This window comes from Podarcis liolepis (genome assembly GCF_965112155.1).
Source record: "Podarcis liolepis genome assembly, chromosome: 5".
NCBI lineage: Eukaryota > Metazoa > Chordata > Lepidosauria > Squamata > Lacertidae > Podarcis > Podarcis liolepis.
Window position 1 is genome coordinate 79,578,494 of NC_139556.1, and position 18,995 is coordinate 79,597,488.

Sequence of the window (18,995 nt, forward strand, 5' to 3'; positions counted from 1 at the left end):
AACTAAATGCAGACAATACTGCCAGCTAGTGGCAAATTGCAGTGGTCAAGCTGCCTATCACAAGAGCTCAAGATAGCAGGTGCTGCATCAGGTTTGAGTCTTAACTGGATATTAATCACATTCAACAATTTAAATTTTATTTGGAATCTGTTGTGGGATTGTGAGATTGACAAGGCCGGGGTTGGTTTTTTTAAGATGAGAGATATGGGCAATGCCCCAAATATGATTAAACTTTCTAATTAGCATTTGCTGCAGACATTTCACTCTTTGCTTATGTGATATTTACAAAGGAGTAAACCAGGGGCATCAAACATTTGTGATTTAGGTGGACACTGTAAACATTATAAGGGGAAGTCAGATAGAATATATGAGTTTTATTTCTAAAAGATTGTGCTGCATGGCATAGATTTTTTGGAATGCCTTGAATAACGTACTACAACAACTATTTTATCTAGTTTTCAATTCTGGAGAGTTTTTATTTTATTTATAAAAATATTTGTACAGTATACTGCTATATCATAAAAAACATCAAAGCATTTAACAGCAACAAAAGCATAAAATCTATTGAGGTGTGATTGACATTTAAAACGGGTGACATCTTTATTTTACATTACTGATAAACCATAATGTTCTTTTGTCTGTTCTGTGCATAACTTTCAATAGTTCACATTACCATGTGTGCTGCAACTTTATTTTAGGCTACATGAAGTTTAGGTAAGAAATGACAAAACTATCCCTTTACATTTTCAAACAGGGGCTTCAGGTCTCAACTAAGCAGAAAGTATCCCCGTGGGATTTATTTGAGGGCAATAGAAATCCCGCTCCGCTATCCTGGGCTTGGTTTGGAACTGTCCGTATCGACAGGAAAGTAATAAAATACGAGGAGCAGCAGCACCTTCTCCTCTACCACGCCCACTCTAAACCCAAGCCCCGAAGTTACTACCTCGAGCCTTTACCCCTCCCTCCTGAAGAAGAGGAGGAGGAGGAAGAGCCATCTACCCCTGCGTCTCAGGAACCGGAAAGGAAGTCAGCAGAGCTGTCAGATCAGGGCAAACCTTTAGCAGATGAAGAGAAGAAGGCAAAAGGCAAGAAGCGAAAGACAAAACCAACTTCCAAACCTGATGTAAGCGATTAAAACTTGCAGCGTGAAATGGAGATTTTACCTCTTGAGTGGGAAGGGGGCATCCAGACTTGGGTTTGACTCCTATTGCTACCTAGGAGAGGCAGGAACAGCTCCCCCCCCCCCCGGTACCTCAGGTTAAGAACTTAATTCATTCCGGAGGTCTGTTTTTAACCTGAAACTGTTCTTAACCTGAAGCACCACTTTAGCTAATGAGGCCTCCTGCTACCGCCGCGCCACTAGAGCACGATTTCTGTTCTCATCCTGAAGCAAAGTTCTTAACCCGAGGTACTATTTCTGGGTTAGCGGAGTCTGTAACCTGAAGCGTCTGTAATCTGAAGCATCTGTAACCTGAGATACCACTGTATCTGTCTTTCGCGTTGATTAAGTCCACCTTAGAACATGCCCCTGGTGATACAGAGGGATCATATGGCAGACGAGCGAAAGCAAAAAGTATTTCCTGAAGATAGAAAATTTTGAAACCGCTTCATGTACTTAGATATATGGTGGAATAATCCTTCGCACGAGAGATTCCTTAGAACAGCTAACTTAATTTCTTCCCCATAATTTCGTTCTCTGAAGCTTGAATGCACAGTGTGAATTTGTCGTTAAGTTGCCCACACAGCAGAGCTTTGATAACATTATGACCTGACATGTTGTATAGCATGCAGAAAAAGTATAAAATGAAGCACTGTCGGACAGCCAAGAAGATGTCATATTTAGTTTATCTCTGCCGGGTCTATGACTGAATCGGTTTTGTATTGTAAACCACAAAAGGACTTGTCATAAATTCTTTAATAGTTCAGTAGGAAAATTGGCATTGTTTATGAATTAATACGGTATGGATGCAAATAACGTTTAACTTTTCGTGTTTTGCTTAAGGATTACCCTCAGAACAATGTATATAGAGTCCCTCCCAACTATTCACCACTTCCATCTCAAATGATGCACCACCCCCAGTCTGCTTTGTGGGGCTATAATGTTATGGGGCAGCCCCAGCAAGCTGCTTTCTTTGTCCAGAACCAGCCTCTTCCACCAGGTAGGTCTCCCAATTCTGCTATCTTCAGAAGGCAGTCATAGTTATGCAAAAGGCAGAAAGAAACAGAAAACAACAGTTAACTGTTGTTAATTATGGTTAAAAGCTGCTCAACTTCAGTTTTGTTTTGTTTTTACTTTGATATTTAAAAAAGCTCACCTTCCATTGCAAGCAAGGTTTAAATGGCTTGGTAGGATGACGGAGCTCTAAGCATTTGGATGCTATAGAATTAGTAGTTAAAAGTCATTTTACTCTCTAGTGTGTCTTTTGGATAACAACAGTAATTTTTGTTGTTGTTAAAATAAAAAAAATTCCTTCCAGTAGCACCTTAAAGACCAACTAAGTTAGTTCTTGGTATGAGCTTTCGTGTGCATGCACACTTCTTCAGATACACTGAAACAGAAGTTGCCAGATCCTTCTATATAGTGGGAAGGTGGGGAGGGGTGTTACTCAGAAGGGTGGTGGGAATGGGAGAATTTTGGGATTTTGGGAATTTGGGAATTTTGGGAATGGGAGAATGGGTGGTGGGAATGGGAGAATGGGAATTTTGTTGTTGTTGTTTACAAATCTTGTTTCACATACTCTAAGGGGAAGCAAAGTGAAACCTAGGTTTTAAAGGCTACGTATTTCTGCACTTTGGCAAAGTACACAAGAAAAAAAAATATTATTATGCATTATATAGTCATTAGGATTGCAAACAACCCCCACCTCATATCTATCTATCTATCTATCTATCTATCTATCTATCTATCTATGGACTCAGCTACATGTTTTGAATTCATTATAAACATGTAACACCAGATGGCCCCACAGAGCAAAGAAATTTTTAATGTGATTTTTACATAGTGTTTTTTCCTTTTTGTTATAACGATTTAATTACTGACTTATTTATAGCGTTTTCTTCCTGTGTGTTGATCTACCCTCTGTCTGTCTGTCTGTCTGTCTATCTATCATCTATCCCATTGCATTCACAGGTGGCTCCAGATTGGACCCTCCCAACTCCTTTGTCCCAAGCAACACAAAACAAGTGCTGTCTAACATGCTGCAGAGGCGTTCTGGTACCATGATGCAGCCACCATCAATTCACGCAATTGCTTCACAGCAGCAGCAGCAGCAACTGCTCCAGATGAAGCTACTTCAGCAGCAGCAGCAACAACAGCAGCAGCAGCAACAGCAGCAGCGGCTTCTAAGGCAGCAAGCCCAGGCAAGGCCTCAACAGCTGCTTTCTTCGTCTTACATTTTAGGAATGCGCTGATCCAGCCGAGCCTCTACTTGATTTAGGATTGTAGGCACATAAAACCATACCCAGAACCCAAGTTAGGCTTCATGCACAACATGCAACAAAACTGTAGAATCCTGAGGTGGTAGTGTGAGCTGTAACATTTCACTCTGTGGATTGGGGTGCCTATTTCATTCCCCAAGCAATATATTCCCTGCAATTCTCCCTGCAACTGTACCCCCCCCAAAAAACTGGCATATTAGAAAGGAGTTTCTGCTCTGCCTGCTATGCAAGTTTGCCGCTCGCTGGAAGGTAGATTAAGAGCCCCTTAGAAAGGACTCTCATTCCAAATGTTTGAAAACACTGCTGCAATCTGTTTTTTTGCTAAGGTAGTCTTATTTGTTTATTTATATACTTTGTGCCTGACTGTGGGTTTTGTGTTTGCTTATGAGACCACATACATCAATGTCTAAGTCCCCTTTCCTAATGACACACAACATATTTGTCTGCTGGGCATTGCGTCACATTTCTTTTTTGTTTATAAAATGTGTGGATTAATTTTTATAGAATCTTAGAATTTTAGAGTAGGAAGGGACCCCAGGGGCCATGTAGTCCAGTTCCCTGCTATATAGACCTTTCAACTAAAACATCGATGGCAGATGACCAGCCAACCTCTGCTTAAAAATCTCCAATGAAGGCAAGACCACCTCCTTCCAAGGGAGTCAGTTTCACTGTCTAGCAGCTCTTACTGTCAGAAATTCCTTCCTGATGTTTAATTGGAACCTCCTTCCTTGTAACTTAAATCCATTGAATCGGGTCCATTCTTTTGTTTATTGTGCTATAGCCAGTTTGGGCACTGCTTTCCTTTTAGGCAAAGGCAAAGCAGGTGTTGAGCTGTTCCGCCTTCTCTCTGTTACCCAACAGCATTTCTCTGTCTTCTCCATGCAAGGAACCTACTAATTGCTTGTTCTTCCTCTTGTTTGAACATAGCCAAAGAAACCTTTTCCAAAACTTATCTCTGACTTCTATTGCAATCACGAGTTCATTCTGAGCTTTGGCCCGCCTGACCTTCCCCTTGCAACTTGTGAATACTCTTCCTTCATGATTTCCCTTTTCTTCCATTTCTTATACATACCTTTCTTACATCTCAGTTCTCCTGTTATCTGCAGGCACACTGGTTTCTTTAGATACCTCCCACTTTTCTCACTCGTTGGAATTGCCTGCATCTGTGCCTTCAATATTTCTCCTCTTAATAAATTCCCATCCACCTTGAACTCCTTTTTCTTTCAGTATTCCTGACTATGGGTCTTCCTTCACCCAGTAGTTCCTTAAGCTTTTTGAAATCAACCTAATTCAAGTCTAGAGCGCCCAACTATACTCAGCATTCCCTTGCCTGGGTATAATGAAAGCCAAGAGGCCATGACCACTTCTGCCCAAGGCTCCCTGTACGCTCACTTTATTGATCACTTCCTCCCTGTAGGAAGTCACTTTCCACAACCACATGTCTCTTCCCTCTCTGGAGAGTGGAAGGAATTGTTCTGTACACTGTGCCTTCCACCGCCACCTTGGAGAGTTCTGAGGTCTGCAACCGCTGTAGTTGCTCCTCTGGCTCAGAATCAGTGTCCATGGTGAGGGCATGGAATCAGTTTTGTAGCTCCAGAGGCTCAGCATGGCTCCTGACAGTCCTACTCGTGTCCAGGGGTTCATGTCTTGCACTAGGCGATCTTCTCCCTGGGATCTTCTCCCTGCTTGCATCTGTGTTCTTGGACAGTCCACTCCAGTAACACCAAATCTTCTGGCTCCAAGTTAGTAAGTTGATGTAATTCAAAAAAATACCACGGCAAAGAAGCCAAACTCTTGCAGCTAATGGTACATGGCCCACAAATCCACAGAGGGAAGATGTGAACATAAAAATCCAAACCCACATGAAGTTATTTCCCCTCCTGCCACTAGGTGGCACTGCTCCTCTGTTCTCACTGTCTCTTGTGTGTTTTCAAAATGCGCCTGCCACTGGTGTCAGTTTTTCTTGCCAGATATTCCTCTTAATCTAAACTATTTAGGGTTTGTTACTCAGGATTTCAAGGTGGAGTGGGACTCCCTTAATATTGCTCTCATTTGTTCCTGAGATCTTTTAGACTTGCCCTCACAGTATCTTTTGTCTTTTCTCTCACACACTTTCCTAAAATCACCACCTCAGCTTCAAATGATTAATCCCCAGGTCAAATCAAATAAAAACGACCGAAGGCTCAGCAGCGTGTTTCCTCAGCCAGTTCTCTCCGCGCTGCTGATGTGTGTTTTTGTGTTGCATCTCACTTGTGTCATTCCTTCAGAGCTCCATAGGGACTGCTCTCGTCCTCTGAAGACTCCCTGCTTCTTCCTGCTTCCTGATGGAATATGTTTGGAAGAGTCAGCAGGGCTAGGACTCGCAGGCTTCTTCTCCACTGCACAAGTCTGTTGGGACCCACCTCACCCCAGCCTTGCCCAAAGTCATTCAACCAGGCCAGTGTCTGTAAACAAACCACCTTCAGCTCTGCATTGGTGCGCTGAATAGCTGTTTTGCCAAGATTAAACACTCCAGGGAAATGTTCCAGGAGGAAAGCATGAAAGCACCTCAGTAACTGGGTTGAAAGAAGAAAAGGTCAATGGGACATCCAATTCCTTTTTTTAAAAAAAATGCAGTTAAGAAATTCAGCTATGTACATAATGTATAACTCGGCATCACTTACCTTCAGAAAGAAAAATATTGGAAACATACCAACGTCTGTTCTTAGGTTGTATTTTAAAATGCCTTGAATGCCTGAACTGTTCGCACTGGTGTCCCTAAACATGTAATCTTTAAATTTACAATAAGTAATATATTTTTTTAATTTGTAATTTTTATTTTTTTTGCAGGGTCCAACTATCGACCAGGCTGCTCTTTTTGCTCAACAAATCCGGCCAGCTTCTCAGCTTCCGCAATATCCAGGGATACAACAGACACAGGTAAATAAGAATTGGTCTGTGTAGGGAAAGGATGTGCTAAGGCCTTGCCTATGCCTTACATTGAGATCCAGTCGTGTTCAGTGTTCATTGTACTCAGAGTAGACCCATTGAAATTTATGGGCATGACTAAACTAGCTCTACTAATTTCAGTGTGGGTCAACTCTTGAGTAGAACTTGGTTGCATACGACCCTGCAGGTTTTTTGAGGGGTCTACTCTGAGTACAACAAACACTGTTTAGTAAAGTTTAGTAAATATGGGCTAGCACTGATGGCATTTTGCATGCAAGAAGATTGGAAACTCGTGTCCTTACCTCCATGTCCTTGTGACCAGGAGACATTATTTGCGTGAATTTATGCTTTTACACAAAAGTTGTGATTTGTGCAGAAGTGAAGCAGCTGGACTGGTGCTGCCACAATCATGCCAGTCCATCCTCTGTGTGGAAACCACCCTGCATAAAAGCAGCAGTTTGGAGGTTTCATTTATCGTATATTGCCCAGCCTTTGCTGTGCTGAAAAGGTAGAATAATACGAAACCTGCAAGCATGTATGGCTGCCATTTGAGCCTAGCAAATTGAAAATAAGCATAATTAAACTATGGGGATTTTTTTTAAGTGTCTGGTTGCTATTTCAAGTAACAGCACAGTATACATTCCTTGTCATCCTGGTGTGCTGCTTGCTTGTTTGTTTTAAAAAATAAATAAACAATCATAATAATGGCAAGCTTCCTTTAGAAGCATCGAAATCAAAGCAACTTGTGCCTTGGACTGTTTCTTTGTGCAGACTATTCCTCATGGCTACACAATGTATAGCACTCAGATGCCATTGCAATCACAGCAGGCCGGAGGCATCGTTCTTTCGCCTACCTACAACTCCAGGGCCTATCAAGCAGCTCATTTGAACCCTGCTCTGATGGAAAGGCTACGGCAGACACAACAACAGCCGAGTGGGTACATTCATCAGCAAGCAGCTGCCTATCCTCAGCCTCTAACAGGCAACCAGCGGTAAGATGTTTATCAGGACCTTTGATATCTTGATGTATATAACCTTTGGAAAGAGAGTTTTGAAAATAGGTCTGAGAAATGCTGAAAGAAGGTATATGCAGTTGACCAATCTGTAAGGGCAGACAAGCTGTGGATTTTGCCTAACCTCTGATGCTGGGTGACAAATCACCCAGAGCCTGATTGGTTCCAAATAATTAGTATATAGCCCCAGCTGAGATTTCGGTAGATCTTGCTGCTTCTTGCCTCTTGCCCATCTTTACTATTTGCAACATGTTGCGTAGCTCCTTTACTTTTCATTCTCATGCTGCGTGGGATTAGGCCTCTGGTGAATGCCTTTGAAAATTCCCACCCACTGAAAATCCCTACAAATCCTTAAAGCTTGGGCCTCAGATTTGTACTGCGAGAAGTAAAGCTACAGGAAGCCAGTCAGAGGGCCTTCTTGGTAGTGGCGCCTGCCCTCTGGAACACCCTCCCATCAGATGTCAAGGAAATAAACAACTGACTTTTAGAAGACATCTGAAGGCAGCCCTGTTTAGGGAAGCTTTTAATGTTGTGTCACTTTTTTATATATTCTGTTGGGAGCTGTCCAGAGTGACTGGGGAAACCCAGCCAGATGGGCAGGGTATAAATAAATAATAATAATTTTTACTACTACTACTACTATTACTACTACTTGGGTAGATTTGAATAAATTTACTAAAACCTTCTGTGGTGCAATTTCTAACACATTTGTGGGTATGTTGGAGATGATTGGTTGTTCTTTTTATATGTCAGAACTTCAGCTAATAAAATTGGTTAAATAAATTATCCCTTAGAATTACCCTTTGGTTCCTATAAAGAGAGTTAGAATACATATTAGTGACCTTTGTAATAAAATGTTTCAAAATGCAGAGCTCGACAGAGCATTTTTCCAAAACCGTAATAGCTATTAAAAGTCTTTGTGCAAACTTCCAGTGCTTCCTTGAAAGCATCCCTGAGGCTATGGGGCCAGCTGTGGGGACACTTTTGGCTTTCTTTATGCTACAGATGTTTCATTTTGTTGTTGTTGAAGAAGAAAGTAGTCTTGTTTCTTAGGAAAGTATAAAATGCCAAGACTAAGCCAATGGATTACTAGTGAGCGATGATGACATAATTCCCTGCATTCTTGCAAGGATGGAAATCGTGGGATAATGGTTGACTTTTCCTCCTCTGATTATTAATCTCAAGATGGATAAGTGATATAATTGCATGTTGATATTACTCAAGAACTGAAAAATTCTATGGATTTCAATGTTGATTAGCCATCTTAATTGCCGCAGTTCAAGACTCCCATTGTGGCTGAATACTAGACCTCAGTCTACATACATAAAGCTTGCAAACGCTTTCAGTTTTTCACCTATACCTGGACTTCTATCAAAGCATTCATGGAGTCCTTTTTCAAAACACTAATATACTCTCTTACCATGAGGAATTCAGCAGTAGGAGGAGCAGTAGTGGCTGGTGAGGTGGCAAAGGGGGGGTACTTTACTCTCCTGGCTGACCAGCACAGCAGATTGCTGGGCTGACTCAGAGGGTGAGGGGAGACACGAGGTGCAGGGAGCTTGACCCTGTGTGGCACATGGTAGTGGAGCCAAACTGTCACTCTTGCTGTGATGTGCTGCACTGGGCCCAGCTCCTTTTCCTTCCCCTCCCCTCTACCTCTCAGTGATTGCCAGTGACTCACTGTGTTGGGAAGCTGGGACAGCCATGGTGTGTAACTGGCCACTACTGAAGGGAAGACTGCAACCAGAGCTTTAGTGTATATGTAGCTCCTACATGATTTGGGATGACGGCATGTTATAGAAAAGATGGTCTGTATTGTTAACAGTTAATCATAATCTGCTGTATCTCAGTTGCAGCAAATAACAGTTTTGTCCGGTTATTTTTCTGTGATTTCTTCGAAAATTACTTTAACCTTCTGATCGATAGACAGCAGTAAGATCTTGCAATGTCATTGCCATTTTCAACTTGGCATTCCTTTTTAAAAAACAAACAAACCCAATAACCCTATTTTATCAAATCAAACCATTGCCTTCTAAACCACTGAGACTAGGGCTTGCCGATCAGAAGGTCAGCAGTTCGAATCCCTGCGACGGGGTGAGCTCCTGTTGTTCGGTCCCAGCTCCTGCCAACCTAGCAGTTTGAAAGCATGTCAAAGTGCAAGTAGTTAAATAGGTACCACTCTGGTGGGAAGGTAAACGGTGTTTCCGTGCACTGCTCTGGTTCGCCAGAAGCGGTTTAGTCATGCTGGCCACATGACCCGGAAAAACTGCCTGCGGACAAACGCCATTTCCCTCGGCCAGTAAAGCGAGATGAGCGCCACAACTCCAGAGTCGTTCGCAACTGGACTTAACTGTCAGGGGTCCTTTACCTTTACCTTTTTAAAGCAAACATTGCACATCCTTCACTTAGCGTTCCATTCTTTAATTGCTTCTACACATATTCAATAAATATTAATTTATCCAGGCAGTTGCAAAATGTACACGCAATCTTGAAAAGATTTTCATTCGCAAATTCTATCCTGCAAAGCTTATAATTGCATTTAAGTATAATAGCATTTAAATTGAAAGTAAATCCCTAATGTGCCTATTTTGTATCTCTGCATTTGCTCAACCCTGATTGCATTTCCACAGAGGTATATGATCAAAGCATTTTGCAACGTCTTGGTGGAGATGCAGCAGTTCTTCACACAGCAATATAATCCAGAGATTAAAAGCATCAGTTTTTAATCTAGCACACCCTTGTCATTGCAGACTGATGAAGTCTCATGCAGTCTCTTGATTCTGTGTAATCCCCCTGCTATATAGAATCATAGAATTGTAGAGTTGGAAGGGACCCTGAGGTCTAGTCCCAACCCCTAGCTATGCAGGAATCTCAATTAAAGCATCCATGGCAAATGGTCACCCCACCTCTGTTTAAAAACCTACAATAAAGGAGAGTCCACCACCTTCTGAGGGAGTCTGTTCCACAGTCAAACCTTACTTTCAGAAAGATCTTCCTGATGTTTAGGTGGTTTTTCCAGTAACTTGAATCCATTGGTTCAGGTCTACCATCTGGAGCGGGACAAAAGAAGCTTGCTCTAACTTCCATGTGAGAGCCCTTTAGATGTTTGGCTCTCCCCTCAGGTTCCTCTTATCCAGGTTAAATACACCCAACTCCTTCAACTGTTCCTCATAAGGCTTGGTTTCCAGACCCATGATAATCCTTGTTGCCCTCCTCTGCACACGTTCCACCCTGTCAGCATCCTTCTTAAATTGTGGTGCCCAGAACTGGACATGGTATTCCAGGTGTGGTCTGACTAATGCAGAATGAAGCAGTACTGTGACTTCCCTCATTCTGGACACTATACTTCTGTTGATGCATCCTAGAATAGCATTCACTTTTTTTGCCGCTGCATCACACTGTTGACTCATGTTAAACTTCTGGTCTGCTGAGACCCACAGATCCTTTTCACATGCTCTACGGGCAAGCCAAGTGTATCCCAACTTATGTTTCTGCAGCTGGTTCTTCCTGCCTGCATATAGAACCTTACATTTGTCCCTATTGGAATCCATGTTTTTAGTTTTGGTCCAGTTTTCCTATTTGTTAAGGTCCTATTGAATCATGATTCTGTCTTGTGCTGCGTTAGGTACCCCTCTCAGTTTGGTGAGTGTCAGCAGGTTAAATTGAGTCCTAATCTTTACCTAAAAAAGGGATATTGCAGAGTTGGAAGAGGTTCAGAAAAGGGCAACCAAAATGCTCCCCTATGAAGAAAGGCTGCAGCTTTTCTGACTTTTTAGTTTAGATAAAAGACAACATTATTTGGATTTCATTCCATTTCTGAAAGTTCACATTGTGACTGTTTCTAGTGTATAGTTTTTCAATAATTAGAACTATTTAAAAAATCAGTAAAGATTGCAGTAGATAAGAATATAAAAATCAAAATGTTAATAAGATGCTTATATATTTTGGCTTAGATGAGAAGCTTTATTTTGCATTTTTCTTCATTTTATCTATCTTTATTACTTTCAGCAACCTTCAGTCATATTTCATTTGGCTGCTGATACCCTGCTGGAGTTTCAATTTAACGTGCAAGTCTAGAAAATTAAAACTGGCAGGCTCTCATTTTATTTTCACAACTGTAAATGATGTGCGGTCAATTCTTTTTGCTCAGATTGAGTCATCAGCCTTTGCAGCAGAATCCCTTGGTTGGAGGGCCACTCGATGCCATGCCAGCCACAGCTTCCCACCCAAACCTTAACTCAGTTCAGATGCCTCAGGAACAGATGAGACAGAGACAACAACAAATTCGACAACAGAGACTCCTTCAGGTTTGAAAATTGTCGCCTTTGTGTCACTGTGTGTTTATGCGGGGGGCACTAGTCCATGAAATTTTAAGCACTAAGATACTGGATGTATCCACACATCATAGTATGCCCTAGTTAACAGCTTATTGTGAACACACAAATCACTTTCCTTGGTGTTACGCCTTTGTTTCACTCAAGACAAACTGCCACCTGAAGCCACATTTTGTTCCTGACTTCCTGTAGCTTAAGTGAAGGAAACTGTGATGCCCAGTTCAGACAAAACACTAAGCCGAGGTTTGTTGCTCCTGCTCACGAGTAAGGAAGGAGCAAAACGAGAGTGCTCTGCTCATTCCTGGTAATTCATAAGCCATGGTTCACTGTGATGTGTGAATGTAACCACGGCGTTAGTCCTATCCAGCCCCGAATTGTGTAGTCTGAATGCTAGTGGCTTTCCAGAAGTCTCAGACAGAAGCCTTCCTTAGTTGTTCTTCCTGAAATTATTTATGTAGAAATGCCAAGGACTGGATCCAACACTTTATGCATACAAAGCCCATGCACTAGACTACAGTCGTACCTTGGTTTTTGAACAGCTTAGTTCCCAAACATTTTGGCTTCTGAACGCCGCAAACCCGGAAGTGACTATTCCGGTTTGCGAACTATTTTTGCAAGCTGAACATTCGATGGGGCTTCCGTGGCTTCTGATTGGCTGCAAGAGCTTCCTGCAGCCAATCAGAAGCCGCTCTTTGGTTTCCAAATGTTTTGGAAGTTGAACAGACTTCCGGAATGGATTCTGTTCGACTTCCATGGTATGACTGTATTTAGCTACGCACCTATTCATATTTGTGTGTCTGCATTGCTTTCTTAGGACCTGTCTTCTTCTCTCAAATTTACGTTTTACTGCTCTTAATTTTATAAGCCTCTTAGATAGAAAAGAAGGGTCAAAATAATAAGTAAGCTCAAGTCTCACCCCTATTCCCAAAAAATGATTTTGTTTAAATTGTTGCTAGATGTGTAGCTGACCTTTTCCAAAGGGCTTCAGCAATTTTCTATAAAAGTGAGTGTTGTGAAAACATGTATATAGTTGAATTAAAATAACAGGACAAGGGCTGTAGTTAAGGAAGCATTAAATATTTATCTGCTGGGAGTAAATGGTTTTGAAAGTTTGTCTAGTTGCACTAGGTTTTAGAAATTCAAAGTATAACATGCAGTTGGTGAAGGGAACCTTAAAATATCTTATCACAGTTCATGAACACAGCTTAGTGTGGTGTAGTGGTTAAGAGCAGTGGACTCGTAATCTGGTGAACCGGGTTCGATTCCCCGCTCCTCCACATGCAGCTGCTGGGTGACCTTGGGCCAGTCACACTTCTCTGAAGTCTCTCAGCCCCACTCACCTCACAGAGTGTTTGTTGTGGGGGAGGAAGGGAAAGGAGAATGTTAGCCGCTTTGAGACTCCTTCGGGTAGTGATAAAGCGGGATATCAAATCCAAACTACTACTACTACTACTACTTCTACTATTCTTCTTCTTCTTCTTCTTCTTCTTCTTCTTCTTCTTCTTCTTCTTCTTCTTCTTCTATTGAAAGCAACATCCCTTTGTTCTTAAAGGCAACTTTGTTATTGTCTTTCTATGACAGCATCATAGGTAGTATTATACTCACATTGGCCATATTTTTGCAGTTGCAGCAGCAGCAGCAGCAGGGACAGCAGCAGGTGCTTAGTCTCCAAGCAATGCACCCTCAGCAACCTTTGGTAAGTGGACGTGTTAATAATAGGCTTTGTTCTGGGAGCTCTGTACTGTTGAACAACATGGGAAAACAGGGTGATGTAGCTAAGTAGCTTTCCTTATCCCTACCATCTATTTCTGGGTTCTTGGAGAGCAAGTGCAGGGTTGATAAGGGAAGTTGTGCTCAGTAAGTATCAAAAATGATCAGGTATGATGACCTTGAATTTCCATCTCTGGTTTGCAGGAAGGCAGAGTGAATCACCTAGTGGAAATTGTGGAATTTATATTTATTAATATAGCATTAGTATAAGTAGCAAGACAACTGTTTTCAATAGTATGCACCTAGCTTTAGGGTGCATGATTCTTCAACACCCTGGTGTGCATTGATTGATGGTCAGGGGTGCCGTGGGCAACACTGGCCTCTGTCCCTCTTTCCTTCCCTCCCTCCTCTGATGCCCACTCAAGTCTCTGCCTCCCAAAGGCTTGCACCGCTGTTTGTTGCAGCAGCCCTGGCTACAAGCTGCGCAGCACCTCTCTTTGTGTGTGTGTGGGGGGGAGTGTTCAGCTCAGAGACCAGGGAGAGTAGCAGGAGCTGCCTGGAGGACTCCCAAGGAGAGGGGAGAGAAGAGGAGGCTGAGGGAACCCTCCACAAGGGAGGGTGTTTGAAAAAGAGGGAGAGGCTGCCAGCTCCGCAGGCAAGGGGTGACATAACTGGGCTCCTGAGCTGCACAGGGGTGCCGCAGAAAGAATGTAGTTGGTCAAGGGAGCCATGGACTCAAAAATGTTGAAAACCTCTGCCTTACAGTACAAAGCAAAGGCTTTCTAATACTACTAGCCTGTTTTGTGTAATACTTGCATAAAGACTCCCTCTGGTGGATAGTATAGCTGTGAACTCTGCTACAGCTTTTACCTGGCTTAACTAGGCTGTTTAAAATCAGATTACCTGTGATAGTACAAAGAAATTAGATTTGCAATCTGTTGAACATGTTTCTCATCTTAATTAGTACCAGTCGGTATAGGCACTTCAGTAAAAGATACGTTGCAAGTTTTTAAATATGCAAGGACTGCCTCAGTATAATCACAGGACATTTCCCAACGTTAGCATAACACAGAGATTACCTAACAGTCTAATTGCATATGATGTATTTGGTAACTTCCAGTCCTTCAAGACTATCAAAACAGTTTTATGAGTACGTTATTATTAACATTGTGTTGCATAGTGACTGTGTACAGTCCCAAGTTTAATGGAAAACAGCTAGTTAGTATTGCGACAAAAAAAACTTACACGAAACTGAATTGTAGTGATTCTGTGGATTGAAGTAGAACATGAAGGAAAATGAAGCTGGTGAACAGGAGAATTTACTTATTTTTAATTAGAAGAAACTATAAACAACTTAATCAAAGAATCTCTAAGCAATGTACACAGAGCAATTTAAAATGAGTATCGCTCTACATTTAAAAAAAAGAAAGACAACAGATATGCATAACTTGTTTACATGTCCAGATTGGCTTGCTGAAACAGGCATCTAAAGCAGTGAGGGCTCCTGCCTAAAGTTAATAAATAGGGAATTCCAGTGCCGCCATACTGAAAACTCAAGCCCTTGCCCACATTTAGCAGCAGTTCTGTAGATGGAAGTGGTCAGGTTGCCACAAAGGGCACAAGGCAATTCCTCAAGTAAACTAGTCCCAAGCTATCTCATGTACACATCGTCTGTAAGAATTTTCAATTATTTTTACTGTATGTACACATCTGTAAACAGTTGTGAATGCTGAGGAACAACAGAAAAGTAAATCTCCGGTTAAATGTTGCAACCACTACTCATAAAGACTAGCGGTTTAGACTGGAGAGCGAAATAACTGCCACAGCCCTGAATTCCGTGTATTAAAAAAGAGCATAATAAATTCCAAGCACTGTCATATAATGCAAACTTGAACGTTCACAAAGTATGAGGAGGAGCTGGCTAGAATAAATTAGACACTCTGGAACACTCACAGATCTGTCCAGGAAGAAGTGATAAGTCCCAGGACAAACCCAGGGTGGGGAGAGAAGGAAACCTTCAAAACAATTGTCTGGGAAATTACTGACATGGCTCATTAGCAAGTTCTCAAACCCAGCAACAGGTAATTAGAAAAAACAGGAATACAGGCATCTGGAAGGAAGAAGTGGAGAACAGTATCAGCAGCTTTCTCTGGTCTAACTGGAGGTAAAAATCCTAGAGGTTGAGGAATAGGGAGCATTCTGGGCCCTAGCTATTATTTTTATTTTTACTTTTACAAAAAGCAGTATATCCAGTACAGTATAAGTGGTTTATTGGGAAACTGTCATCCCCTTTCAATTGCCTAAAGTTTGCTCATGCTTTTTGGAGGCTTTGCACGGTAGCTTGCTGGATTCCTATAGGTGGTGGGGCCCAGTGTAGTGGCCCAGTGGTCAGAGGTCCTCTCCCAAATCTCCTCTGAATTCTGAATTTTCACATCTTCTATCTACTGAATATATATTCAGGGTGACAGATTTTCCGTGCCATTTCATCAGTAGCGGAGAGCTTCTAAATTTCACATTGAGTTATGAGATATCACATGTGCTTCCAGAGCACAAAGGAAGATTCATCCTGCTCAGGCACACACAACATCTATCATCCTCATCCTACTAGTGTGAATGCCAGCTGTCACAGCATTATTTTGCTCTTTGCCTTGTCCAGACTCACTAAATGCCTGCCAACACTAATTGCTTGCACGTTTCCATCACTAGACCAGTTTAAAGTATTATTTAAACTAACTTCGGATAATCCTATGTGATAAATACTGCACAGAATGAAATCCCTCTACGAGGCAAGAGTCCTCGAACCTTCAAAGTTTTGCAGCTTTGTGCTCCTAAACCTACAGCAGAAGCAAAGGAGGCTCAACTGGAACTTTTCAATTAGTTGTTATATTGGTTTAGTTTCCTCCTGAGGATAATATATTCTTTCAAGCACATAGAATTGCATCACCAGTTGGGAAACAAGAACCAAGCTTGTGCAAACAGAGCTAAATTAAATACAGTGGTACCTCTACTTATGGACACGATCTGTTCTGGGGTGCCGTCCGCACCCCGAAAAGTCTGTAAGTAGAGCGCCGCTTCTGCGCGTGACGAGATAGAGCGCTCCTGCCCATGCGCGAAGCGGGAAGTATACACTTCTGGGTTTGCTGCGTTCGTAACCAGAAAAAATGCAATATGAAGCAAACGCAACTCGAGGTATGACTGTAGTAGAGAAGACCCTTTGCTGAATTTAAGACTAGAGGCCCCACCTTTCTCTGCCTCCATGCCCACGGTCACTGCACTATTTCAGAGACAGCATTATTTGTCTGTATTGAAAGGATAAATTATGTTCTCATTGGCATCTTTCTTTGTAGGTGTTTTTCTGTTGTCTGTTTGATAGCTTTGTTTTGATTGTTCTATCAATCTGTTTTACAAAGCTATAAAGCACTAATCCAATTTAAGTAGGTAGGTTTGGGCATCTGTAACCATTTCATCTGCTCCTCTATGTCCTGCTTTCCCAACAGAAGTGTACATATTTTAATGTATAATTTTGGAACAAGTTATTAACCATTAGATTATTATTATTTTTTACATGGTTAAAGTATTTCCGATGCCAAAATGACCTTATCAATTGCAGTTGGTTAAATGTAATGATAGCCGAGGTAAGGCAAATAAGCAAAATTGCAGAGTGACCTATCTGATCTAAAGGTTTTTTTGGTATTCGTTGACCTACCAGAAGCCCTTTAGGATACCATTTGCTGCCTTCTCTTCTCTCCTGGGAGTAGGTCTTGGCTGTCCTGTTCTAATATCCCACCTAGCTCACATAGGTTTGTTAAACAACCCAACCCACTTCTGGACTCTTCCATTTTTATTTTTTATTCAAAGCTGAGCTGCAGTTTTTACATAGATTAGTGTAGAAGGTAACTTTCTGCTGAATATAAAATTGGAGTTTAAGGAATGCAGGGGTTTCCCTGTCCTGCTTATCTATGGGAACGGTTCTGGCTTACATTGAAAGATTTGGGGTTCCGTTTGGTAATCCTTAATTCCTTATCTTCAGTTTTACTTGTGTATTGTTTGTAGGAGCTTATACTGTGAAAAGGACCCCTTGTTTACTCTGGCATATCTGTGGTGGGAAAAGGGGCATGCAGATACCGGACAATGTCAGTACTGTCAGGAGTTTGGCCTACTCTCGAGTAGGACCCTGGCAGAGACACATGCCCTAAGCTTTCTTCAGCCCGAACATCACAGCGACTGATGCCAACCGACACTGGCACACTTAGGGATCCACAGAGTTTGCGCAACTTGCGCGTGACAGACCTCAGCAACTCAGCATTTTGGCCAATCTACTTTATTTACATATAAACACACACAGAGCACTGCAACATGGCTCCCTCTCTCTCTAGCATCAGACAGCAAAGAGAGAAAAAACAAAGGACAATAGTCCACACAGTAACACAAACATCCTGTCTCCATCACTTCCCCCTCTGTAGAGTCAAAACTTATACCGTCATGTGAAAGACAACAATCCTATGACTACAGTCATAGAGCAGGAATTCTAACAAGTACAGCATCACAATAAAACCTGGGACACAGGGATGAAATGTCTCATATGAGTTCCACCAAGTGGAGCTGTGTTCCCTCAGGTAGAGTAGCCACTTAACTTGTTGCCAGAGACAAGGAAGTACCGCACCCAAAAACTGGGCAGAAAAATGGCACGTGGGGTTGGATATTTTGTTGTTAATCCTACATATAGGATTGGATTCCAGCTGGTATCATCCAACATGGCCAGTGTTCAGGCATGATGGGCAATGTAGTCCAAGAATAACCAGAGGGCCCCCTGGCAACCCCTGATTTATAGCATTAGTTCAAGCATTAAAACTGAGCCCACTCTCCCTACTCATTTGCTTGAAAAGCCTCTGGAAAGAGTTTGTGGAGGCAGTTCAAAGCCCTTGAAATATCTGACTTTAAATTTCAGGACGTGAATTTATTCATCCTGAAAACTTAACACATCTATGGCAACTGCCTAAACATAGGCAGTAAATCAAACCAAAAGAGCACATTAGGCACATGTTGTAGTTTTAAGATACAAATGTTCTTTGCACTTTTTATTTATTTTTGGCCTGCTGTAAAATAGTAAAAATACTTTTTTTCCATTAAGTTGTCATGCTGGCCTCCCTACTGATCTGCACCCAATAATGAAAAATGCAATTCTGAAGATGTCCAGAGAAAACTGTAATTCTCAAGAATGATAAAGCAAATCTGTATATTAGACTTACGGGGATAACATATGGTAAACAGGCATTAGACAGAGTTTCCATTTATTTGTCAGGGAAGCCAAACTCTTTTTAAAGCATTTGGCAGGTTACTTGCAACGAACAAGTTTCAAATCTAATTTATGTCTCGGTCAAACTTTTATTGTTAAACTGTTATCTTAATAAATCTTCACCAATTGTATAGCCAAAATATGCACTTTCAGGTTTTACTTTGGGGTTTCAGGAAAGGTATAATGCAGCAAGAATTACATATCCCAGAAATAATATAACTGGGATTGGGGGTGTTTCCCTGATAGTTGGACATAACAGAACTGTGTTCTTATCCA

The 18,995-nt window shown here is 41.7% G+C and overlaps 1 protein-coding gene across 4 annotated transcripts in view; it reads left to right on the forward strand.

The window, feature by feature from the left end:
* Window positions 1–18,995, forward strand: part of MED12L (mediator complex subunit 12L) — a 167,352-nt gene that overhangs the window by 143,208 nt on the left and 5,149 nt on the right. For all 4 annotated transcript variants that reach the window (XM_083503743.1, XM_083503744.1, XM_083503745.1 and 1 more), the window contains 7 exons: window positions 755–1,123; window positions 2,003–2,159; window positions 3,131–3,360; window positions 6,268–6,357; window positions 7,138–7,358; window positions 11,530–11,686; window positions 13,338–13,409. In XM_083503743.1, the coding sequence (XP_083359869.1) occupies window positions 755–1,123; window positions 2,003–2,159; window positions 3,131–3,360; window positions 6,268–6,357; window positions 7,138–7,358; window positions 11,530–11,686; window positions 13,338–13,409 (1,296 nt within the window). The remainder of the gene's footprint in view (window positions 1–754; window positions 1,124–2,002; window positions 2,160–3,130; window positions 3,361–6,267; window positions 6,358–7,137; window positions 7,359–11,529; window positions 11,687–13,337; window positions 13,410–18,995) is intronic.